The 27,079-nt window shown below is 43.5% G+C and overlaps 1 protein-coding gene across 2 annotated transcripts in view; it reads left to right on the plus strand.

The window, feature by feature from the left end:
• The window catches only part of GALNT17 (polypeptide N-acetylgalactosaminyltransferase 17), a 501,153-nt gene that overhangs the window by 357,428 nt on the left and 116,646 nt on the right, over positions 1-27,079 (plus strand). For both annotated transcript variants that reach the window (XM_037003038.2, XM_037003039.2), the window contains exon 6: positions 17,212-17,329. In XM_037003038.2, the coding sequence (XP_036858933.1) occupies positions 17,212-17,329 (118 nt within the window). The remainder of the gene's footprint in view (positions 1-17,211; positions 17,330-27,079) is intronic.

The following is a 27,079-nucleotide window of genomic DNA, read 5'->3' on the forward strand; positions in this document are numbered from 1 at the left end:
CTTATCTTGGCTATTGTAAAAAGTGCTGTGATAAACATAGGTGTGCATATGTCTTTTTGAATCTGAGAAGTTGTATTCTTTGGGTATATTCCAAGGAGTGGGATTCTGGGGTCAAATGGTATTTCTATTTTTAGTTTTTTGAGGAACCTCCATATTACTTTCCACAATGGTTGAACTAGCTTACATTCCCACCAGCAGCGTAGGAAGAGTCCCCTTTCTCTGCATCCTTGCCAACATTTGTTGTCCTTAGACTTTTTGATGCTGGCCATCCTTACTGCTGTGAGGTGATATTTCATTGTGGTTTTAATTAGCATTTCCCTGATGATTAGTGATGTGGAGCATCCTTACATGTGTCTGTTGGCCATCTGAATTTCTTCTTTGGAGAACTGTCTCTTCATATCCTCTGCCCATTTTTTAATTGGGTTATTTGCTTTTTGGGTGTTGAGGTGTGTAAGTTCTTTATGTATTTTGGATGTTAACACCTTGTCAGATATGTCATTTATAAATATATTCTCCCATACTGTAGGATGCCTTTTTTGTTTTGTTGATGATGTCCTTCACCGTACAAAATCTTTTTAGTTTGATGTAGTCCCATCGTTCATTTTTCATTTTGTTTCCCTTTCTCGAGGAGATGGGTTCAGGAAGAAGTTGCTCATGATTATATTCAGGAGATGTTTGCCTATGTTGTCTTCTAAGAGTTTTATGATTTCATGACTAACATTCAAGTCTTTAATCCATTTTGAGTTTACTTTTGTGTATGGGGTTAAAATATAATCCAGTTTCATTCTCTTGCATGTAGCTGTCCAGTTTTGCCAACAGCAACTGTTGAAGAGGCTGTTTTTTCCCCATTGTATGTCCATGGCTCCTTTATCATATATCAATTGGCCAAATATGGTTGGGTTTATATCAGGGCTCTCTAGTCTGTTCCATTGGTCTATGGGTCTGTTCTTGTGCCAGTACCAAATTGTCTTGATTACTGTGGCTTTGTAGTGGAGCTTGAAGTTGGGGAGCATAATTCCCCCTGCTTTATTCTTCCTTCTCAGGATTGCTTTGGGTGTTTGAGGTCTTCTGTGGTTCCATATGAATTTTAGGATGATTTTCTCTAGTTTGTTGAAGAATGCTATTGGTATTTTGATAAGAATTGCATTGAATCTATAGATTGCTTTAGGCAGGAAGGCCATTTTGACAATATTAATTCTTCTTATCCATGAGCACGGGATGTGTTTCCACTTACTGGTATGTTCTTTAATTTCTCTCATGAGTGTCTTGTAGTTTTCAGAGGATAGGTCTTTCACTTCCTTGGTTACGTTTATTCCTAGGTATTTTATTCTTTTTGATGCAATTGTGAATGGATTTGTTTTCCTGATTTCTCTCTCTGCCAGTTCATTGTTAGTGTATTTGAATGCCACAGATTGCTGTCTATTAATTTTGTACCCTGCAACTTTGGTGAATTCAGATATTAGATCTAGTAGTTTGGGAGTGGATTCTTTAGGGTTTTTTATGTACAATATCATGTCATCCTCAAACAGGGACAGTTTAACTTCTTCCTTGCCAATCTGGATGCCTTTATTTCTTTGTGTTGTCTGATTGCCATGGCTAGGACCTCCAGTACTATGTTGACTAGAAGTGGGGAGAGTGGGCATCCTTGTCTTGTTCCCAATCTTAAAGGAATAGCTTTCAGCTTCTCGCTGTTAAGTATAATGTTGGGTGTGGGTTTGTCATCTATGGCCTTTATTATGTTGAGGTACTTGCCCTCTATACCCATTTTGTTGAGAGTTTTTATTATGAATGGATGTCGAATTTTGTCAAATGCTTTTTCAGCATCGATGGAGACAATCATATGGTTTTTGTCCTTCTTTTTGTTGATGTGGTGGATGATGTTGGTGGATTTTCGAATGTTGTACCATCTTTGCATCCCTGGAATAAGTCCTACTTGATCATGATGGATGATCTTTTTGATGTATTTTTGAATTCGATTTGCTAATATTTTGTTGAGTATTTTTGCATCTATGTTCACCAGAGATATTGGTCGGTAATTTTCTTTTTTTCTGGTGTCTTTGCCTGGTTTTGGTATCAGAGTGATGCTATCCTCATAGAATGAGTTTGGAAGTATTCCCTCCTCTTCTATTTTTTGGAAAACTTTAAGGAGAATGGGTATTAGGTCTTCACTAAATGTTTGATAAAATTCAGCGGTGAAGCCATCTGGTCCAGGGGTTTTGTTCTTAGGTAGGTTTTTGATTACCAGTTCAATTCTGTTGCTGGTATTTGGTCTGTTCAGATTTTTATTTCTTCCTTGGTCAGCCTTGGCAGGTTGTATTTTTCTAGAAAGTTGTCCATTTCTTCTAGGTTATCCAATTTGTTAGCATATAATTTTTCAAAGTATTCTCAATTAATTCTTTGTATTTCTATGGTGTCCATAGTGATATTTCCTTTCTCATTTCTGATTCTGTTTATGTGTGTGAACTCTCTTTTTTTCTTGATCAGTCTGGCAGAGGTTTATCTATTTTGTTTATTTTCTCAAAAAAAATCTCTTGCTTTCATTGATTCTATTTGTTTTATTCTTCTCAATTTTATTTATTTCTGCTCTAATCTTTATTATGTCACTCTGCCTACTGACTTTGGGCCTCATTTGCTGTTGTTTTTCTAGTTTCATTAATTGTGAGTGTAGACTACTCATATAGGATTGTTCTTCTTTCCTGAGGTAGGCCTGTATTACAATATACTTTCCTCTTAGCACAGCCTTGGTTGCATCCCACAGATTTTGCATTATTGAATTATTGTTGTCATTTATCTCCATATATTGCTTGATCTCTGTTTTTATTTGGTCATTGATCCTTTGGTTATTTAGGAGCATGTTGTGAAGCCTCCATGTGTTTGTGGGATTTTTCATTTTCTTTGTGTAATTTATTTCCAGTTTCATACCTTTGTGATCTGAGAAACTGGTTGGTACAATTTCAATCTTCTTGAATTTACTGAGGCTCTTTCTGTGGCCTAGTATATGATCTATTCTTGAAAATGTTCCATGTGCACTTGAGAAGAATGTGTATTCTGTTGCTTTTGGGTGTAGAGTTCTGTAGATGTCTGTTAGGTCCATCTGTTCTATTGTGTTGTTCAGTGCCTCTGTCTCCTTACTTATCTTCTGTCTGGTTGATCTGTCCTTCAGAGTGAGTGGAGTGTTAAAGTCTCCTAGAATGAACACATTGCATTCTATTTCTCCTTTTAATTCTGTTAGTATTTCTTTCACATATGTGGGTGCTCCTGTGTTGGGAGCATAGATATTTATAATGGTTATATATTCTTGTTGGATTGACCCCTTTATCATTATGTAATGTCCTTCTTTGTCTCTTGTGATTTTCTTTGTTTTGAAGTCTATTTTGTCTGATACAAGTACTGGAACTCCTGCTTTTTTCTTTCTGTTAGTTGCATGAAATATCTTTTTCCATCCCTTCACTTTTAGTCTGTGTATGTCTTTGGGTTTAAAGTGAGTCTCTTGTAGGCAGCATATAGATGGGTCTTGTTTTTTTATCCATTCAGTGACTCTATGTCTTTTGATTGGTGCATTCAGTCCATTTGCATTTAGGGTGATTATCGATAGGTATGTACTTATTGCCATTGTAGGCTTTAGATTCATGGTTACCAAAGGTTCAAGGTTAATTTCCTTACTGTCTAAGAGTCTAATTTAACTTACTTAATATCCTGTTCCAAACACAATCTAAAGATTCTTTTCATTTTCTCCTCCTTTTTCTTCCTCCTCTGTTCTTTATATATTAGGTATCATATTCTGTATTCTTTGTCAATCCCTTGACTGACTTTGAGGACAGTTTTTTTAATTTTGCATTTGCTTAGTAATTAGCTGTTCTATTTTCTTTACTGTGGTTTTATTCCTGTGGTGACAGCTATTAAACCTTAGGAACACTTCCATCTATAGCAGTCCCTCCAAAATAGACTGTAGAGATGGTTTGTGGGAGGTAAATTCTCTCAGCTTTTGCTTATCTGTAAATTGTTTAATCCCTCCTTCAAATTTAAATGATAATCTTGCTGGATAAAGTAATCTTGTTTCCAGGCCCTTATGCTTCATGGCATTAAATACATCATGCCACTCCCTTCTGGCCTGTAAGGTTTCTGCTGAGAAGTCTGATGTTATCCTGACAGGCTTTCCTTTGGATGTGATCTTATTTCTCTCTCTGGCTGCTTTTAATAGTCTGTCCTTATCCTTGATCTTTGCCAGTTTTATTACTATATGTCTTGGTGTTGTCTTCCTTGGGTCACTTGTGTTGGGAGATCTGTGTATCTCCATGGCCTGAGAGACTATGTCCTTCCCCAGATTGCGGAGGTTTTCAGCAACTAACTCCTCAAAGGTACTTTCTATCCCTTTCTCTCTTCTTCTTCTGGTATCCATATAATGTGAATATTGTTCTGCTTGGATTGGTCACACAGTTCTCTCAATATTCTTTCATTTTTAGAGATCCTTTTTCTCTCTGTGCCTCAGCTTCTTTGTATTCCTCTTCTGTAGTTTCTATTTCATTTATCATCTCCTCCACCACATCCAACCAGCTTTTTATACCATCCATCATGCTCTTCAATGATTGAATCTCTGACCTGAATTCATTCCTGAGTTCTTGGATGTCTTTCTGTACCTCCATTAGCATGTTGATGATTTTTATTTTGAACTCCCTTTCAGGAAGAGCCACAAGGTCCATGTCATTTAGGTCTTTCTTGGGAGTTGTATTAATAATTTTATTCTGGACCAGGCTTCTTTGGTGTTTCATATTTGTATATGGCCCCCTCTCGTGTCCAGAAGCTCTGCCCTGGAGCTGCTCTGCTCCTGAAGCAATGTCAGGGGTCTCAGGGGAGCGGTATTGGTGCCTGGGGGGAGGAAAGAGCTGTTTCCTGCTTTCTGGCTGCTATGCCTGTCTCCACTGTCTGAACCAGTGGGTCGAGCACACAGGTATAAGCTTTTTTCCCAGAGGAGGCAGATATGGATCCCTGCTTTCCACAAGAGGCTGGAATCTCAGTCTCTCCAGGAATTCTGCCTGTATTAGCTTTCCAACCCCATAACCACATGAGTATCATGAAAGTACCATGAAACCTAGGTTTGATCTCCAAGAGCAGATCTCTGGAGCTAGGTATCAGCAAGTCCCAGGCATTCAACTCCCTCCATGTTCCATTTCTCTTACTCTCGCTGGTGAGCTGGGGTGGGGGAAGGGCTTGGGTTCCACTGGGCCATGGCTTTGGTATATTACCCTGTTCTGTGAGGTCTGTTCTTTTCTCCAGGTGTGTGCAGTCTGGCGCAGTCTTCTTTCCTGTTGCTCTCTCAGGATTAGTTGCACCAACTATATTTTCTAATTGTATATGGTTTTAGAAGGAAGCCTCTGTCTCACCTCTCACAGCACCATCTTTAATCTTCTCTGGAGTCCCTTACTTTTCCTCCCTTGGCATCATTCTATTACCTTAAATATCATATTCAAGTATATGCAAAGAAGATGTTAGAGGGAGGTGACAGGAAAAGCACAATAAACAAGGGCAGGGTTTGTTATGGAGACTCAAGTAAGTGTCTTCACGGATGAGAGCTTCTACAGATTCAGTCATTCTGCTCTTCCTAGTACAGAGAGGGAGACACCCTGACAAATGGAGATTTCCTTTATAAACATAAATTTCTCTTTCAAAAGGGTAACTTCTAGGTTTCATACCTTCTCCAGTGTTTGTTACTTCTTTAAAAAGCTGGCTTTGGATAATTCTTATGCCAAAAGAGAAATATTTTGGGGTTGCATATTCTGCTTCCATTCACTTCCTTTACAGAACAATGTGTGTTACTAGCCTGAAGCCATTTTTGCATGTTTGGTCCAAGCCTTTATCAAATTTCTGACATCAGCCTTGGAAGCTACAGAGGGACTATTATCCCCCTTTTCAGATAAGAAGAGGGCTCATCCATCATCTCTCCCTGAGTTCCTTATCTATTCTTTTCAAAGTTACCTTTCTGCCAGTCCTCATGTACTCTGTTGCTCTATGTGGAGCCTGCATTCCCCTCCAGGGCTCGTGTTCTAGAATAGAGTTTGGCAAAATTTTTCTGTTTAGGGCCAAATAGTAAATATTTTAGACTTTATGAGCCAAGAGGCAAATCCAAGGCTATTATGTAGGTACTTAGAAACAATAGTGAAAACAAATTTTCACAAATATTTTATTGAGGAAATCCAAAGTATAATTTGGGAGATTTCAGGTCTGTCCTAATGAAGATATCTGAATTTTGTTGGGATCACATTTTGCTTCACTAATATTCAAAGCTAGTGTTTCCAACTTCAAATCAACATGTTCATCTGTAAAAAACATTCTTAGCTCTTTGGCTGGACAAAAACAGACAGTGTATTTTGCTGACCCCTATTCTTAAACATTTACCCAGGATAGCTAAGAAGACACTTTTAAACAAGTGTGTGTGTATATATACACTCACACACATACATATGAAGTGTTGATAGCTGGTAATGGCTTAATGTGTTACACTTCTTTTGAAACTTTGCGCTTTTACAAAAGTCATCTTCAAAGGATTATCTGCAAATCAGTTTCTCAAAACCTGAAGAAAATATGATTAGCAAAGACCAAAAGTGTTATGTTGTGAAAATTACTTATAGGAAACATCTTACTAGAGAGTTTCGATATGGTCTTTGTTTTAATAAAACAAGCCCAGGCAAAATCAGTCAGCCAAGGAAATGCATTTGGGCCTGGCAGCTTCAATCCCCTCTGGCATCTTCTGCATCTGTGAGAAATCACACTCCAGAGATAAGAGCATTTACTTTATCTTCCACAAGGAAAGGCTCTTAATACCCAGACAGTTCACTTCCCCATCTGGAGAAAGTTGTTGTTTCAGCGTGAATTATCTTTTCAGCAACAAAAGGGAAAGTGCTACCTCCATTTAACAGGCAAAGAATTGGCCTTTGGGTCCTATTTTCTTGTGAGATATTTGTGTGTTGGATACAGCATTTGATTTTCAAAAAGGCAGCGTTATTTAGCCTTTTGGTATTTATATGTATAGCAGAGGCGAATGGAACTCTGAGTATTAAATTACTATACTATGCCAGTTGAGAATTCTATGCAAGTCAGCCAACTCCTTCCCCAGAATTGTATTTTTAGTGTTCAGCAGCTGAAAGTTTCCAGCAATCTTCAAAGCGGGACCACTTATTCCACCCAGTGTGAGAGCTGTTAGCTGCCACCAATTTTTGGTGATCTTGTTAGGGTGGCAGCAGGATATGTCGGAGGGTGTGGGGCCAGACACAACAAGTTCTGCACTTACTGGCTTGTGTCTGCCTTAGGCCAGTTCACTTACCTCTGACCTCAGTTTTCTTGGCGGGAAATGGGGCTAATAACACCTATCATAGAGCTGCTTTGAAGATCAGAAAGAAGGATGACGTGTCCTAATGCAGCACCAGATGCATCTGTTTGCTCAGTTCAGGGCATTTCTGGCCTGGGGGTGCAGTGCCCTCCTGGTTCTCCTCTTCCATCCCTGCCCTGTGTTTTGGACACTTTAACAAATCAGTGTCTGTGCCAGAGGGTGACAGAAGAAGGGGACACTTGTTCTGTTTATTAGGAAATGGTGTATGATATTGTAATAAAATGCACAGAAATAAGTGCATTTTGATTAATTAAGCTTCCTATTCCCAAAGAAGTTGACTCCACTACCCAAATGCCCAGAGCTTGTTCTACCCTGAGAATGGGCTTTGCAGAAATTCTTTCAAAGACGACGTCAAGGATGGTGTTGAGTTTTATATACTTTTCCTACAAGTGGGGTCTTGGTGTTAGAAGGTACTCAGCAAACAGGCCTGGACATTAGCCGAAGCAGAGCTGGAATGGCAGGTGGAATGGTGAAAATGGCAGGTCTTTGAGTTTGAGGACAGAGAAAGGCTGTGAGTCCCAAGAAGACAGGCCAGTTGGAATCATGAAAGGAGAAAATGGGGTAAGCCCCAGATCCCTGGCTCATGACCCATCAGCCTGATGTGAATTTGGAGACAGGACCACCAGAGACACAGGCTGAAGGCAGCTGGGACCTACAAGGAGATAAAAGGCAGGCAGAGCAAAACGCAAGGGGCAGACACCCAGCACTGGTACCCTCTGTGGCGACCAAGTCAGCCACTGCATGAGGACGTGTCCACACCCTGGTTGGAGCAGTCAGTGCAAAGGGTCAGAGGGAAAACCCTTCCCAATGGGGGCTTCATTCTGAAGACAGCATGTCAGCTAGTTCACAGTCTCCCTGTTCTAACTCCTGCTCCCCTGCAGCATGGAGCCTGTTCTTCCCACTCTGATGGCCTTGCTCACCCATTTATAATGGGGCACCGTGGCTTCAACCAGAAACCATTTTTAGGAACAACAAAAAAAATGGTGTTTGCTTGCTCACTAGGATGGTTACTTAGTCTAAGAAAGGCATCCCTGCTTGTTGACCAGAGGAACAAATGAGCAAACACACTTAATCTCCGCTCAGACCCCAGCAGATGACAAGGCGCTCAGCACGAACCAGGCCCAGGAACAACAGGGAGGCAGATTTCACACACATTCCCTTGGACTCAGGTTACACTCAGGAAGCTCCCAAGGAGCTGTGAGCCAGTCTCCAAGAATAAAAGGTAGGAATGGAAACAGAAGACTCTCCAATCTCCCACCCTCTTTTCCAGTGGCAATTTGGGGTTCATATTTATAATGTACTATGATAATCAAAGCAAGCTTGAGGATTGTTCACTAGTTCCATAATTTTTATTGTGAAATACATATAAAATCTGCTATTTTAATCATTTTAAGTGTACTATTCAGGGGTGTTAAGTACATAAGTTCATGTTTTCCAACCATCACCACTCTTTCCAGAACATTTTCATCAGCCCAAATAGAAACCCTGGACCCATGAAGCACTCACTCCCTACTAGTCCCTGGTCCCTGGCCCTGGCAACCCCCAGTCTGCTTTCTATTTCTATGGATTTTCCTATTCTGGAAATTTCATATAAATCGGATCATGTAATCTGTGTGTTTGGCTTCTACTACTTAGCATGATGTTTTCAAGGTTCAACCATATTGTGGCATATGTCAGTACTTCATTCCTTCTTATGATTGAGTAACATTCCATTGTATGGATACATAGTATTTTGTTTATCCACTCATCCATTGATGGATAGATATTTGGATTCTTTTAACCTTTTGGCTATTATGAATAATGCTGCTGTGAACATGTGTATATAGGTTAGTGTTGGAACACATTTTCAGTTATATTTTGAGCATGTACCCAGGAATGTGGCGGGAGCAGAGGTGACAAGAAGAGGGGGTCAAGGAGTCCCAGGAACACAGACTATCTAGATGGAGTTTTAGGCCATTGTGCGACCCTGGTTTTTACTCTGAAGAAAATGGGGAATCATTAGAGGGTTTCCAGCAGAGGCACAGCCTTATGTAATCTGTGTTTCAGTAAATCATTCTGCTGTGCTGAGAGTTGACTGATGGAGGGCAAAGGTGGAAGCAGAGACTGCTTCAGAGGCCACTGTGGTAATCCAGGCATTACGAGATGATGGCTGGCACTAGACAGTGGTGGCAAAGATGGTGAGAAGTCAGCAGATCCCAGATATATTTTGAAGATAGAGCCATAAGGATTTTCCTCTGATTAGCACCAAGGCTGACACCAAGGTTTTTACCTCAGCATTTGAAAAAATGGAGTCTACATTACCTAAAATAGGAAAAACTGTGGGTAGGGAAGGTTTGAGTGGGAGGAAAGTTAAAAATTCCATTTCAGCCATGTTTGAGGGATCTCTTAGATACAGTGGAGCTGCTGAAGAAGCAGTGGGATAGACTAGTCTGGAGGTGAGAGGAAGGACTCAGGCTGGGAGTGTAAATTTGAGAGCCTTGGAATGTTAAGTGTCATGGAAAGCCATGAGAGCACACGAGGCCACCAAGTAGGAAGTGTGGATGGAGAAGAGGCCCAAGGGCTCTGCCCTGGAGTCCTCTTACCTTGAACATCAGAGAGAAAAGGGAGAGTCAACAACAAAGATGGAAAGGAGCATCCAGGAAGGTAGCCAAGCCTGTGCTGCCCAGTGAAGGTCCTGCTGCTTAGACACGGGGACGGCCATCATGTGTGCTCTGATGTCTCAGAGGCAGCTGAGCGAGCACACGTGATGAGTGCTGGGGACTGGCTACTGGACTTGGGGTGACTCATCGCTGACCTTGAAATGCCCTTGCCATGGGTGGTGAGGATGAGAGCCTGGTGAGAGGGTTTAGGTGAGAGCTAGAGAGAGGGATCAGGGGCATCACGTATAGACAGCTCTTTAAAGGGGGTTTGCTGTTAGGGGGAATAAAAATGCAAGGAAAGGGCAGCTGTAAGAGAGTGATTGGAAAGGGGGATTTATAGGCAATATAAGATTCTAGGAATTATCCAGCCCAAGAGAGAAGCTGATAATGTATAGTGCTCTTCTAAGAGGTACATGGAATTGTTTTTGAAGGCGTGGTAAGGACAAGAGACCAAGAGGATCACCATTGAGCAGATAGCTGTTCACTCGCAGTTCCCAGGAGAAGGAGGTGAGCCATGCCACACAGGGCCACATGGGGAGGCACCTGTGTCACTCAGGAGGCAGAAGGAGTGAGGAGAAAACGTGGGCAGGAGTCTTTACTGTGGTTTTGGCAAGAAGGAATGGGCAAAGCTGGGTAAGCAGCTGATAGCTTCGGATTGGCTAGTTGGAATAGTTTTGGTGGGCTCTGGGGTATAGGTGCTGTGTCTGGTTGTCTGATTCACGGCTGTGGGATGATCAGGGCAGAGAAATACTGCCTCCTGGAGTGTAAGAGCCAGAGAGAGGAGGTGGCTGGGACTGCGGGTTCTGAGCTGGTTAGCTTGCACAGAAAAGCTGTGCTCCCCAGCAGGTTCACTGTCTCTAAGAATCAGCTAGCCCTGGGAGGGGCAGTCTCTCCCCCGTCAGCAAGGCCCCAGATGCCAAAGCATAAAGAATACAAAAATAAGAAAAAATATTTGATGTAGGTGCATTTAGGGGAGGGGGATTGCTGGAGTGAGGGACTTGAGTAGCTAGAGAGGATGGGTGGTGGCCTTGGCTTCAACTAAGAGCACAAACAGTTCAACTAAGCAAAAGGAAGGACAGCAGGGATGGCAGATGACAGCACTAAGTGGGTAGTTGTGGGAGGTGGGGACATTCTCTTTTGTTTGCTAGTTTTCTAAGGGAGTAAAAAGCAAGGCCATCAGTTGAGGGAGAGGGAAGTGGAGGTGGTGCTAGAGGTTTGAGGAGGGGACAGAACATGTGACAGCATCTTCTAGGACAGTGACAGAGGAGTAGCATGGGGCCTGTAGCAGGATGGAAGGGCAGCACTGAGGACCCATTGGAGACTTAAGGCCCTGAATTTAAAACAGAACAGTTCTTGGGGTTATGTGTGTCTATAGCTACGTCCAGCTGTAGAGTAGGTGGAGCAGGGCATCAGTCAGCATTAGGGTTTTGCCAACTGAGAACAATGAAGTGAGAGGGAGATGCCAGGGCACCACTGAGACCACCAACCAAGGCTTTGGGCTCAGTAGGAAGGGGTCCACTGTCAAGGTGGTAGGGCCAGTGGATGGAGGTCCAGTGGAATAGAAAGATAGGTGGATCCGAGGTACTTGAGGAGGTGAGGTGGAAAGATAAGGGATGGCAATTAGAGAGTTGTGTGGTAATGGTCGTTAAGTACAGATGAGTTTTTTGTTTTCTTATTTGTGTTGAGGTATATTTACTGTAAGAGCTGTGTAGTTTTATATAACATACAATTTTTTTTTCAGAAAGAAAGAAATGTGTCTTGAACGGTGAGTGGGATTTGGATAGAACCAAGTGGTCTCATGCAGGACATATTGGTGAAGAAAGTACAGGCATAAATGAGGCCACATTTCCTGAACAATGCATCATCTGGGGTGGCCAGGCCATGGCACCTAGGGAGCACATGGCTGGAAAGGTACTGCAGAGGGCAGGAAACTGAGGAAGAATGGGTACTTGGTTCAGGAGAGCATAGGGAGCCAGTGAAGGGTTCTGAGGGGGGTAAATAGCTGGCATACAGACATCCTTTGTCACCTATGAGAAGACGGAGGCATTGAGAAAGCTTTGCATGTGCTGGTGGAAATGCCTGGGACTGCCGCCCTCTCCTCCCTCATCTCTCTCCCCCTTTCTCATCTCTCTCAGCTGAAACTCTTGTGTGTGTTGCCTATATTCTGTGTAACAGCAATAATAAAAGTGATTATTTTTAATTTCTGTTCTTCTCCTCTGTAATGGAGCTATTAGAGTTTGGCAGATCCCTTAATATGATTATCATTTTTAAATGATTTTGAATTGAAATGTTTGTACTGAGGGTGGTAATAGCAGCTGAGTTGGAAGAATGAGCTGTAGCTCACGTTCCAGGATCTAGTCAGCTCCTTAGCCCCATCCCTGTGGCTGGTATGGCTGGACAGGTGGCAGGGAAGCCTTGGGGCGAAAGTGTGGCCAAGCTTGGCTCTCAGTTCTGGTTGCAAGGATGGGCCTGGCTAAAACCCTGCCACCGGTGCAGTGGGTGCCAGGAGGGGCAGTTGGTGGTCTTTTGGAGACCCACTTCTCATTATGCTGAGCAACAGCTGCTCGTGGTCAGTCCAGTCAGGTAGCTCCCAAGCACAGAACACTTGTCCCACTGAATTTACCAGCAAGGCTGGCTGGCTGAACGATGGGGTGAGGATATGTTTTTTAATTATTTGGTCTCCACATTTGCTAACTATACATTAGCCACCTGCCAGGAGTCTTGCCCTGGTCTCAGCACTGTGGGGTGGGCCTCGGAGCCCTGCTGTTGTAGGACTGGGGACTTTGCTAGCAGAGAAGCCACCTTCTGAGGGGCTGGTCTCCAGGCTGGTCCCACTCTCTTTTCTACCATCCCTGTTAGGTGCCACCTCTCTGGGGTGCCAGAGCATGGAATGGCGCTGAAGCCACCTTCTAGACACTGTGGCAGATTTCTTGCCATGGACTTCAGAGGACCTTTCCACACGCCACCAAGAGCTGGAATGGCCACATGCTCGTTCTATGTCTCCACTGCACTGGGCCAGCCTCCTGCCTTCCACCTTTGAGTTCTGATAGCTCATTCAGGGTGCAGACAGAGGCCTGCTTTGCTGTGACCCCCTGTTGGGACCTAGGGGCAGACTGGGAGGCTGCTGTGGCCTAGTTCTCATGAGGAGGCACTGGGCGACCTCTTCATTTTGTCATGAGGAATCCCAGGCCTTCTGATTAAGAACCTGGTTGCATGTGCTGAACAGAGGTGTGACCAGCAGATAGGGGATGAACATGTCCTGTGGATTCTCTCCTCACCATTACTGAAAATACCATCCAGATAAAGCCAATTTTATTAAAATACCAGGCTGCTTGATAGGGAAAGTTGTTTCCCAAAGGGCAATCTGGGAGGCATCTGGCTGATGCTCCCTGACAGCAAAAGTGATGTGTCTGGAGCCATGCCTCCCTCCTCTCCTCTCCTCTCCTCTCCCCATCCCAGGCCCACCTACAGCACACTCCCCTGCTGTTGGCTCTGTTCGGCCAGAGTGTTCCGGAGGCACCAGGAGCTTCCCCCCACAACCCCGGGGCTGTCACCCAGATCTGTCACACCTACTCACCTATTCACCTGTAGCTGGAGACGGCCTGCTCCTTGGCAGCAAGACACTAGCTACTGCAACTGTGGGAGATTAGAGGGGAAACCTCTGCTCTGGGGGACCTGACAAGCTGGAGGGGACATGGCTCCACCGGATGGTTCTGCTGCTACAAACACAAACTCCGCGGTCCCATCCCTGTGAGTCAGGTTCCACCGGTTTTGGGCCACACAGGCACGTGCATTTTCTAAGGAGCCATCAGGGTGACACTGACATGGGCGGTCCTGAGCCAATCTCAGAGACACCTTCTTTCCACCTCAGGGCTGTGTCTGAATCCATTCCTGCGAGAGCGTTTGTTGGCTGACTCTGCCCTCTGGTTTAGCTGCCCTGCTTGCCCTCGAGGGATTAGAAGGCTCAGCTGCAAAGAGCAGAATCTTTGCCGCACATGTGTGTCAATGTGGGGGTTCCCAGACGCTGAGCATAGGCTGTGGGGGACACTGCCCTGACGTATCAGAACATTGTGGTGTCCTTGGCGCCTGCTCTCCACAGCCCTGAGGTGGCACCTGTGCTGGCCCTGCCCCTGCCCGCAGACCTCTGTGCTCCCAGGCTGTGCCTCCCGCTCCAAGCATTCCTGTCCTTAGGCTGGATCCTGGCTCTCCTAGAAGGAATCTTCGCTGAAGCTCTGCCTCCTGGCAGTGCAACACAGCGTCCTCCCTGCCCGAGTCCTAGGTACAAGGAGGCAGCATGTTTCATTGTCATTATTTGGTTGCAAAGCACAGAAACCATAACTAACGTGACTTAAGTCAAGGAGGAGAGACAACAAAGGCCCAGGGGCTGTCACATGACCCAGGGGCAAGGAGCAGAGCCAGGCCTGTCAGCTGATGGGAGGCCAACATCACCAGGCACCTGCCACCCCCAGCCAGGGTCTCACACCCCTACTGGGCACCTGCCTCCTTCCTGTGCTCAGTCATCAGCATGCATGGGGCCACCTGAGCGGCCCCAGAATAGCCACCTGAGCCCTACAGGTGGGTGAGAACATCTGGTTCTGGCTCCCAGCATTGTCTCCATTCCAGGAAAACCATACCTTGATGACCCGGTGTGAAACCTGTGCCCCTTCCTGGTTCATTTAATGGAGGCGGGGGATGGGCTCACAGTCGCTGTGTAGCCAGGGTGCAGGGCTGCGCCTATAGAGGGCAGTGCTCTGTGTGCAGAGGACCCACTGGCGTGAGATTTCCTGGAAATCCCTGAGGACGGGCCCCCCAGTAAGAAGCACAGGAGCATTATTTATTGAGCCCCTGCTCTGCATGCTGGGCACATGGTGTATCTTTTCACAGCAGCACTCTGTGGAGATTTACTGCGGCCCAGAGCACTCTGGTAACATAACGAAGTACGGTTACAGAGGCAGCGCCGGCATTCAGACCAGTCTGCTCAACTCCGAATATTGATTTTGCCAGCATGCCCCACTGCTGCTTGACCCCACGGGTACCAAAGGGCATTCCATGGAGGCAGAGTCTGGACATTAAAGTCAAGCTCAAAATCAGAAGGAGTAGATGATGAGGATCAAACACTGAGGTTTACGTTTCAACCCAAGAGAATTCTCACCAATAGTTTTCTGGCTGCCCCTGTGGAGTCCCCCTGCGGTGCCTGTATGGGACGTCTCCTTTGCCCAGGTGAGTATCTTAATGGCATTTCTGGCCTTTGGCAGTACAGGTGTTTGCCAGCTCTCCCACGAAGCCTTTTCTGGAGAGTGCGGTGAAGCAGAAGCAGCAAAGTCAAGGGCTTTGAAGTTCATGAGCTTGGCTCTGCTGCTCAGAGCAGGTCACTAAATCCAAGGGCCTCACCTCTTACATGGAGATGGTCCTAAGCTCCTTCACAGAAGATCTGGAGGTTTTTAAATGACGCAGTGTGTGAAAAGTGCTTTGCACTTGTGCTCGAGACATAGTAATTGTTCAGTGAATGGCTGTAATTACAACAACAATGATGATGATGATTATCAACAGTGATTATTATTATACTCTTAGCTACTTGAACATAGGAAATGTGTTATATGTTTCTCTAGCCCCTACAGCACCAATAAAAGGCCTTTGACATGATAGATGCTGGGAAGGTATTTGCTGAATGAATTTATTGTACAAGGGTCCCTGTAAAGTCTGGAAACAGAGGGAAAAAGACATAATAAAGGATTTTTTGATACCACACTGCAATACAGGTTGTAATTCAACTTAATACAATATGATATGTAATATATACCAGTATGTTATCACTCATTAGAAGTGTATGGTTCTGTATCACAGGAAATTGTGATGCATGTGGTAGATCAAGGCTGCATGTCTATCAGTTCCTGAACATGCTTCCATGATGGTTTTTATCTCTGATTTGCATGGAGTCAGCTTCTTTCTTTGGCCTTCACCAGAGGAAATAACCAAGGGAATCAATATAAACAAAAATAAAGTATTGATCTTTGTTTCTAGACACTAGCCACACACACACACACACACACACACACACACACCACCCCCCATAGATTCTTCTCTCTCCTGCTCAACACCCCTTCTTGGTGGGCTGAGGGGATCTCTCTGCACTTTATTATTGGCCCCTTCAGGTATCAGTGGTCTCCTGGCTCAGTCTTCTCCCTTCTGTAAGAACCAGCACTCTGATCCACTCTCTCCCACCACGATATGGCGGTTAGACCTGTTTCTGTTAGCCTTTTCCTCTTCCATTTTTCTTCACACCCTTGGCTTGTAAAGCTCTTCCTCCTGGGTCAGGGAGTAAATCCATCTCCTTCCTGCTCTCGGAGCCTCTTTGAGACTGCCTGTGGATGCTCATCTTGTCACATGGTTGTCACCAGAGTGCAGTGAGAACCAGGTCCCATGTTTGCAGACGTGTGACGTGTGAGACCCATCCTTGTGCAAACTACCAAGGAGCCTGTGGCCCTGAGATGCCTCGGGTCCCCTGGTTTGTCTGAAGCTAAAACATAGATTTATGGAGAGAGAGGTGTGGGAGTTGAGGCCTTCAGGGAAGTTACTCACTTTGCCAAAGTGGAATAGTGTCACAGAACGGCTCCTAGTATTAACACCTTAATGACTTTAGCTTCTTTTTTATTGAGATATAGTTGATATTTAATATTGTATAAGTTTAATGTGCAACATGTTGATCTGATACTTACATATTCCAATATGATTACCATCCTAGCATTAGCTAATACCTCCATCATAACACATAATTATCATTTCAATTTGTGGTGAAAACCTCTAAGATCTAGTCTCTTAACAACTTTAAAGTATATAATACAATATTTTTTACTGTCATCACAATGCTGTGCATTAGATCTCCAGAACTTACTCATTTTGTAAGTGCAAGTTTAGACCATTTTACCAACAAATCCATAATTCCCCCACCACAGCCCCCAGTACCCACCAATTTACTTTCTGTTTCTATGAGTTTGGCTTTTTAAAATTCCACAGAAGAGTGAGAACATACAGTATTTGTCTTTCTCTGTGTGACTTACCTCACTTAGCACAATGCCCTCAAGGTCCATTCGTGTGGGTGCAAATGGCAGGATTTCCTTCTTCCTATGGCTGAGTAACATTTTCTTGCGTATATACCACGTGACCTCAGCATCTTCCTCTCTCGCACAGGACACCAGCCATGATTGGCTGCTCCTTTGTGGTCAACAGGAAGTTCTTTGGTGAAATCGGTCTTCTGGACCCTGGGATGGACGTGTATGGAGGAGAAAATATCGAACTTGGAATCAAGGTCTGTACCACGGCACCCTTTCCTCTTTGTCTTTTCATGTTTGTGAGCATAGCTGCCTAGTCGTCCTCCATGTGTGTCTAAATTCTTCAGCTGGCGACTCCCTTCGCCCACCCTGTTCCCGAGGATGTTCCATCCAGTTGTCGTGCCTCCTTAGGGAGCCTGGGCTCCCTCTCTAGAGGTTGAGCAATATGTTCAATGCCTTGGTGACCCAATCTGAACATTAGCCAGAGTACTTGATTCCCACTCCCATCCAGTTTCATTCTCTAATTTTTTCTGAAAATTAAATTAGTATCTCCATCCTCTGTATTTTGATGATTCATGTACATCAAAGAATCACAAGATGCCAGAGGAGAGAAGAGGTGTTCTGTGGGACCTTCCCTTTTCTCAGAAATGCTTCTAAGGAGGATGATGGGGGAGGAGATGAGGATGTTGTGGGGAGGGGAATGAGGGTGGTGGGGGGAGGGGAATGAGGAAGATGAAGAATGGGCCTTTTGCTGGGCCCTAAACCTAGGTCAGCAACACTGCTAGATATTTTATGTGCTGGGTTTTACTGAAGATTTTATTTGAAGAATGAATCCTGCTGTAAAGAAAAAACAATTAAGTTGGGCATATTGTTGTGTCATTCCAACGTCTTCATTTTAGAGTTAGGTTTCTGGAGGGGCAAGGGGGGACCTCGTGACCTCTAATTGGTGCATCTTCCTCCACTCCACAAAGAGAAGAGCAGGTGCTGGGGAGACCCGCAGCTGGGGTCTCTGTCCACTGTGCTCTCTCCTGAACTTTTGCATACCTGAGCCCTGGGGAAGTGGGCTTGGAGAAAACTCATGGCACAATTTTTAAATTTCACGTTTATTGATTTTCTTCTGCCTTCGCCTGCTGTTTTCTCATTTTTCTTCAACCAGGCAAGTGCCTAGTGCAGAACCTCTATCCCAATCAAAGACTGTTTGTTCCCTCCATCTGATTTCAGTCATTTATCCTTAGCTGCTCAGTACCTTTGAGACACCCCATCGGCCCCTCATCTGCACCTGTGACCCTTCTGTGAAAGGAAAGGCTCTGTGCCCTCATGATGGAATGATTATCCAGGTTGCATGAGTGAAATGAGTGGTGGGGACCTTCCCTGGATCCAAAATTACTCCCTTTGGAGACTGCAGACTCTTCTGGTGCTTCAATTCAGGCTGTGTTCTTTCCTCCATGAAATTTGCATAGGATTTCATTGTAAAGCCCTGCAATTAAAAAGCCCATGAATATGTTATCATAGGCAATGTACTTGTCACTTGCCATTTGGAATTTAATTCAAGTAAAAGATCTGGACCCAGCATGTTAAACTGGGCCTGTGACTTCAGTTTCTATCCTGTTCCCACCCTCTCATTCCCTTCTACCTGCTGGGCAGCTCTGCTACTGTTTCCTTAGCTTTCCTCAACTTGCAGCATGCCATCAAATTTATTCATGGTGTGTATGTTTTTCTTGACCTTCCTGCTGTAATTGCAAGCTTTAGGGGCACAGATCTTCATGGTGCTCACCTTTAGGTCCCATGCACATAGAACCATGCTTGGCACATGGCTCTGTGGGTATCTATCTGTTAGATTAATGCCTATTGGAAACCTAGCAGGAGAAGAAGTGGTCGAGTGAGGAGACAAGCCAGATTGGAAAGAGCTGGTGGGTAAATGGGAGGTGATAACTTGTTCCAGGTCCTTATCTATGAAAGGAAGGAAGCCCTGCATTGAAGGAGTTGAGCTTGTTTGCTTTCTTTCTTTTTCTTCCTTCCTTGCTTCCTTGCTTTATTGCTTTCTTACCTTCTTTCCTTCTTTCTTTCTTATTCCTAAGAGAGATTTATTCTTCCATGCCACAAGAAGGAGGCCAGTGAAGGGTAAGACATCACCAACAGAGGGCAGAACAGAATGAAGGATGGAACAGGGCCACAAGGGCAAGGATGATGGGGACAGGAAGGACTCACAGATCTGAGTGCCACTGCAGGCTGTGATGGGAGAACCCACTGCTGAGCCTTGCTAAGATGTTGGTCTCCCCACACTCTTGAAGGCATTTGCTTTGCCCTGCCAGACACAGTGGTAATGGTGGTGACAGTCCTGTGTGGCTGCCCCATTCCTTGAGGTGGGAAGGGGGCTCATTTGTTTCCACCCCTCGGCATAGCCCCTGTGCCACCAGCTCCACTTGGCCTGCCGTCTGTGAACAAGCTGCAGTGAATGACCCGTGGAACCTGTTCCCTGGCTTGTCTGTCACCCTGGCAGTTCAGCACCTGGCTGCTCTCTGCACATCTTTACGAGAGTGTCTGAAGGATCAGACACGGTTGCTGCCCTCATGTGCAATTTACCTGCCTCTTATTGTATGCCCAGGTACACCCAGCATCCACACTGGAGGTGTGGAATATTTATACCTCCTGCTTCCATGTTGTCCTTCCAGCTGCCGCTCCACAGAAGCCTAGGTTTTCTGCCGATTCTTACAGGAGGAGTTAAATGCTGTTGATGCCATAAAGATCAAGGCTTGGGATCATGATTCATGTAGCCAGGGTCCACACAGTATCTGTGGTTCTCACAGTGTTTTCCCTGAGCAGCAGCATCAACCTTATCTGGGAACTTGTTATGAATGCAGATTCTTGGGCCCCATCCCACACCTACTGAATCAGATACTCTGGGGTGGGGTCCAGTCACCTGGGTTTAACAAGCCTTCCAGCTGATTCTGTTACACATTCAAGTTGGATAGCCACACCCAGCTAGACAGAACTGCCAGTCCCCTCCTGGTCTGCACTCTGACCTTAGCAAGCTTCCTGGCAAGTACATACCTTTTCTCAGAAAAGAGGTCATCTTTTCAGGCCCTTGTCTCATGCCCTCACCTTCGTAGGGGGCCCACTGTGAGTCCTTTCTCCTCCCACCAGCCTACACAGCCTGGGTCCCCGTGCACAGCACCACCTCTGTCATCATTAACTTCAGGTACAGGTGTCTGGACCAGGTGCCTGCAAGGTGACAGGGCTCCCTTCTGCATATGTGACCTATGTAAGGTGCTTTGTTTATAAATTATATTCCTTCTCTCTTTTTTTGCAACATTTCATACTGCTCAGAGCGCAAACTAGGTGAATAATAAAGACATTATTAAGAAAACCATCCCCAGTGCTTGAAAAGAATCAGAGCTTTGTGTATGTAATATATTCACGCACACACACACATATATATATATAATTTTCATATAGTATACACACATGCATTCTGCGAATTAACCTACAGGAAATGACACAAAATCCTACGCTTTAGTTAAGTAGGAAAATTTTATTATGAGAATACTCTTTTCTTTGTCATTTTTTCACCAATAGGTCCAGCTGTGACCTTTCTATTCTCTGAAATTCTTCATTACCTTTTAATTTCATCCTCAATAAGTAAAACTGTATCACAAGAATAAGAAGAATTGAAAGGCTTACTGTGGTTCAGGGGGAAAAAACCTAGCAGGGTTAACTCTAGGGCTGTTGTTGAATGAAAGGCAGCTTGCCTGCAATCAAAATAATCAATACAGTGAAGGAAAAAAAAGCTTTCCTAGACTGAGAAAATAAATGAGATTAGAAATGGAAAGGTTTCCTCTTGCTCTAAGTAACATTAACCAGAACTATTAACAAGGCATATTATAGTAACGTGTCTAAATGGTAGGAGAAAAAAGAATTCTCCAAGGAGAGAAGACCAACCAGATTACCTTTTAAGTGGTGTAAAATCAGATGGCTCCAGATTTCCCCACTACATCGGTCTTCTTTGAAAAGAATAGGCACTGTCATATTCTGAATGCTTATATTAGAGTGACAGACAAGTCTACTGAGTCAGTTGGGGAGCCATTCCTAAAGGAAGACAACAGACACTGTGAGATCTTCAAACTATCAGAAAAAATGTCTTAACTCAGTCAGGAGCCTCTATAACTGAATAAAAGGCAGAATTCCTATGTGCATACATTGTTGTTAAAAACAGTTGTGAGACCAACCACCTGTGATGGACGTAAGTAAACAGCGCAGGTATGATAGCTTTCTTACCTGCCCAGACCAGCCCCAGGGCTTCCAATTGCTGCAGTTCTGGCAGGAGGCTTCACAGGAGTTGCAGGTAAAGGATGCAGATTCATGTCATGGGAAATGATAGGCAAAGAACGTGTGTATTTTAATTTGCACAGAATAACCATATGTTCATAAAAAGCAGAGTATGACCTGGGGGCGCTGTCTCTGTTGTACAGTTCATGATGTCTCTGAGCCACACTATTTCCTGAGGAGGTGGGATGCCATGCTTATGATCCAGTGGGCCCCAGGTTGGCATCCTTGCCCTCTTGCCTGTCTCAGTCCACTGGAGCTCAAGGCACTGAAGACCTTCAGGGTCACCCACAGGCTCAAGCCATCACACTCCTTGAGCCAAATGGGATAACTTCAGCAGTAGATTTGAAACATTGCCTCCCAATAAATGATGGGCTGTCTAGGGCCAAAGCCCAGGTCCCCAAATGAACATGGACTCTCCCGCTCCCACTCTGCCCTGTCTTTTCTTCATTGTTTGCTTGACCTTGTCACTTGTCTCTGACAAAGACAGGCAGTTTAATTCAGTCAAGTCTGAAGTCCTGAGAACCGGGGGGCTGATGGTATACAAAGTCTCTGTCTGAATCTCAGAGTTCAAGAACCAGGAGTGCTGATATCTGAGGATGCGAGGTGTTTGTCTTAGTTCATGCAGAAGCATGAGGCAAGTGCTACTGACTGGGTGCTCTGCAGCTACTCCTCTGTCCCTCTGGGACTCATCATCCAGTATTCCCCTGAGCCAGGATAGATGCCCCCTGTCCTCTCTGAGACCTCCACATCCAGATCCCCAGTGTCCAGAAGCCTCCTGTGACCTATGTCTTCCATCTGGAATTCTTGGGTTCCAAGCTGCTATATATGGTTACTCCTGGAGGGGACCAGCCCTGGAGGGGACAAAGTTCCCCTCACTTTTCCTAATCCTTAGATTGCAAGAGTCTTTGATTCTCCCTTCCCTGCAGTGTTGATCATCTCTGGCTATGGGAATGTCTTCACAGTTCAGGGTTAGAGTGTATCTGTGATATAATCCAGAGCAAAGTTCCTGGCCTTGACTGAGGACAGTGGAGTCCTTTCATCTTCAGACTGGTCTTTAATCTAGATGCATATATTAGAGGTGGCCAACAGTTCCATGGAATGTTTTGGAATGTGATGGAAACTTTTCTACTCCAGCAGGCACTTTCACTGGTGATACCACAGTAGGTTCCCATCTGGAATTTATAGTCAGGCAGAAAAACCATTCATTTAAAAAATAATTAGTGATATGAAGAGTATGAAAAGACAACCTACCAAGGGGATATAACAGTCTAAGGAGTTGGGGAGAACCTCCCTAAGGAAATGATGGTTACAACTTTCGAATGAGTTGAATTTAAAAAGCAGAGAAGTTGTCGAGGTGGAGTGTGGGAGGAAGACTATTCCAGGCAGTTTCAATTATGCAAGATCTACCCATCTACTATACAGCATAATGCCTCTAGTTAATAGTGTACTGTGTACTTGACAGCTTGCTAAGAGGGTAGCTCTTAAATGTTCTTTTTTTAAAATTTGTTTTATTGAGATATAATTGACATACATCACTAAGTTTAAGATATACAATCTAATGATTTGACTTCCATATACTGTGAATGATTACCACCCTAAGTTTAGTTAGCACCCATCATCTCATAGACACACAATTTTTAAAAAAATAAGAAGTTTTTATCCTGATGGTGAGAACTCATAGGATTTACCCCCCTAACTTTCCTCACACCTTACAGCAGTGTTAGCTGCAGCCATCACGTTGTAAGTCACATCCCCAGTGCATATCTATCTTAAAACTGGAAGTTTGTACCTTTGACTACCTTCTTCCAATCCTCCCTCCCCTCCCCTGATGCCCTGTCTCTGGTAACCACATATCTTATCTCTTTTTCTCAGTTTGGTTTTTTTGTGTGTGTGTGATTCCACATATAAGTGAGATTATATAGGCTCTTTCTCTATCTGACTTAATTCACTTAGCCCTCCAGATCCATAATGTCCACAAAGCCTTCAACCATACACCTTCAAGGTCCATCCATGTTGCTGCAAATGGCAGGATTTCCTTTGTTATACCTACATAATATTCCATTGTATACATACACCATGCCTTCTTTATCCATTCATCCTTTAATGCACACTTAGGTTGTTTCCATGTGTTGGCTACTGTGGGTAATACTGCAGTGAACACAGGGGTGCAGATATCTTTTTGAGTTAATGTTTTCATTTCCTTTGGATATATACACAGAAGTGGAATGAATTGCTGGATCATATGGTAGTTCTATTCTTAAATTTCTGAGGATATTCCATTTTGTTTTCCATAGTACCAGTTTACAAGACCACCAACAGTGCACAGCGTTCCCTTTTCTCCACATCCATGACAGTATTTATTATTTCTTATCTTTTTGATGATGGGCATTCTAGCAGGTGTCCATTTTATAACTGGATTGTTTGTTTTTGCTATTGAGTTGTGTGAGCTCATATATTCTGGATGTTAACCCCTTATCAGATATATGGTTTGCAAATCTTTTTCCTGTTCAGTAGTTTTTCATTTTGTTGGTCATTTCTTTTTCTGTGCAGAAACTTTCCATTTGGTGTAGTGACACTTGTTTATTTTTTATTTTGTTTCTTGTGCTTTAGGTGTAATATGCAAGAAATCATTGCCAAATCCCATGCCAAATAGTTTTTTTCCTGTGTCTTCTACAGTTTAATGGTTTTAGGTCTTACATTTAAGTCTTTAATTCATTTCAAGTTAATTTTTTGTGAATGGTGTAAGATAGGGGTCTAGTTTCATTCTTTTACATATGCATATCCAATTTTCCCAGCACCATTTATTGAAGACTTCTTTTTTCCATTGAGTATTCTTGACTTCCTTATCAAGTTGGAAGTTGACTGTGTAAGGTTGGGTTTATTTTTGGGCTTCCAATTCAGTTCCATAAATCTACTTCTGTTTTTATGCCAGTTTTGATTACTATGGCTTTATAGTATAGCTTGAAATCAAGAAGTGTGATGCCTCCCATTTTGTTCTTCTTTTTCAAGATTGCTTTTGTTATTTGGGGTCTTTTGTGGTTTCATATAAATTTTAGGATTTTTTTTTCTGTTCCTGAAAATGCCATTGGAGACTTGATAGGGATTGCATTAAATCTATAGATGGCTTTTGGTAGTATGGACATCTTTTATTAATTCTTCCAATCCATAAACATGGGATACTTTCCACTTACTTGTATCTTCAATTTCTTTCATCAATGTCTTGTAGGTTACAGAGTAGAAATTTTTCACCTCCTTGGTTAACTTTATTCCTAAGTGTTATATTGTTTTTTATGCTGTTATAAATAGGATTGATTTCCTTATTTCTTTTTCAGATAATTCATTATTATTATACATAAGTAATACTGATTTTTGTGTGTTAATTGTATCCTGCAACCTCACTGAATTCACTGATGAGATTTAATGTTTTTTTGTGAAGTCTTTAAGATTTTCTACATATGACATCATGTCATCTGCAAATGGAAGCAATTTTACTTCTTCCTTGTTCTTAGGGATCTCTGAGTCTGGTTCTTAGGGATCTTAGAGTACACACTCTCGATCTTTCACCATTGAATATGATAATAGCTGTGGGCTTATCACATGTGGACTTTATTATGGTGAGGTATGTTCCTTCTGTACCTAATTTATTAAGAGTTTTTATCATAAATATACAGAGAATTTTGACATGCTTTTTCTGCATCTATTGAGATGAACATATGACTTAAGAGTTCTTATCATGAAATAATAACAGTAAATAGTAATAATAATGAATGTGGGAGGAAACTTTTGGAGGTGATGGACATTTTTATAGCATTGATTGTGATGGTTTCACAGATGTATACTTATCTTCAAGCTCATCAAGTTGTATATGTTAAATATGTACAGCTTTTTGCATGTCAGTCATATTTCAATAAAGTAGTTTAAAAAGAAAAGGAACATTCCAGGCAGAGAGAAAAGCATGTGCAGAGGAATTCTGAGAGGGAAATGTGTTCTGGGAACTAAGGGAATTCCTAATGGCTGGGTCAGAGAAGAGAAGAGGAAAATGTGTTAAAACATAGTGACAACAATTTGGGTATGGCCAAGCTTACGGAGGACTTGTAAACAAGAACTTGGCTTTTTCTTAATATGTATGTGTGTGTATTTGAAACCCCATTACCCATCACTCAGGTCCTTTGAAAGTGAGGTTATCAGACTTGAAAAAAAAAAGTATCATTATGACTGCCATGTGGAGAATGGATTATAAGACTGAGTCAACTCAGAAGAAGAGACAGTGAAAAAGCTGGGACTATGGTTGGGGCAGTGGAAACCCAGTAGACAAATTCAGAAAGTAAAGAGACGGTATTTGAAGATTGAGTGTGGAGGGGCTAAAGGGAAGTGGTGGTCAAGGCTGACTCCCAAATTATTTGGTTGAGCAACAGGAGATGCCGATGCCATTTTCTGAGATAAGCAACACCATTGGAGGAATTTTGGGAGAAAGAATAGAGAAAGATAATGTTTTCTGTTTTAAGTGTGATGAGTCTGAAATTTCTGAAACATTCCAATTTGTCCAGTAACAGTTGGCTATGTGGAGATTAAGCTAAGAAGAATGAACTAGGGCCAGGATAGACTTCGGCATCTTTTGAACACCAATCATATTTGCAGTACTGAGAGGGAAGAGATTATCTAAAGAAAGGAGGAGAGAATAAGACAGAAGTCCAGAAAATAAAACAACCTTAAGGCGTGGAAGGAGCAGCTGGAAAAGAGACTGAGTAGAAGTGAGTTAGTGTAAGAGAAAAACCGAGAGAGTGAGTTTGTGTCAGCTAAGAGAAGAGTGTGTTTAAGTACCCAAAGTTGACCTTGGAAGCAGTAGGCATGGAGAGCAAGGGATGGCTGTGGGCACCATTTAAAAGGTATGATTAACAGGACCTGCTGGGTGATTGAACATGAAGGATGAATGAGAGGGCAGTGTGAAGGATGCCTCCCAGGTTTCCCAGGGATTCACTTAGAGAAAACAGGCAGAGGAAGTCCATAGGTGGTGACTCCAAAAGTTCCATGTTAGAAATGTTGGGTTTGAGTAGTACAGTCCTCTAGGACCTGATGGCGAGATGTAAAGGGGGCAGAGGAGTAGGGTGAGGTCCCAGCCAAGGGTAGGAATTGGTAGAGGGGTTCCAGGACAAGTGCAGGTTGTTCACCACTGGGGTCTGCTGGTCTGCGGTGCATAGGGTGTTTCGGCTGACTTAAAGAAGCTACGATGTGGTGGGCTCCTGTGTGATCTGAGCCACTGGCTTGCAGCAAGTAGTTGCCATATGTTGTGCACCTGGAGAATTGAAGAGTTAGGAAAACTGTGTTTTTTTGAAATTGAAGACACTTCATCTTTTTGTCAAAAATGTTTCTGAGAAAAGATCTTTGTTTTTTAAGATGAACTTTCACACCTCTGCTCTATACTCCAATTTCCTGCAAGTTCATGAGTTTCCGAGCTGCTCATTCAGCCCCACTGTGTTCACTCATTTGTGTTGTGGCGCCTCCCAAAAGGGGACAGTGAGGACCCACCAGGGCCACAGTTGAGAAGCAGCTTCCCTGCAAAGATTTAAAATCCACAGCAACACCTTGCTCTTATTATTTCACTGCTGTATGACGTTCTCACCAGTGTGCAGCAGTGTTTTATTAAGACACAAAAAGAGCAGGAGGAAGTTAAATTAAACAGA

Source organism: Manis javanica, chromosome 10 (assembly GCF_040802235.1).
Source record: "Manis javanica isolate MJ-LG chromosome 10, MJ_LKY, whole genome shotgun sequence".
Taxonomy (NCBI): Eukaryota; Metazoa; Chordata; class Mammalia; order Pholidota; family Manidae; genus Manis; species Manis javanica.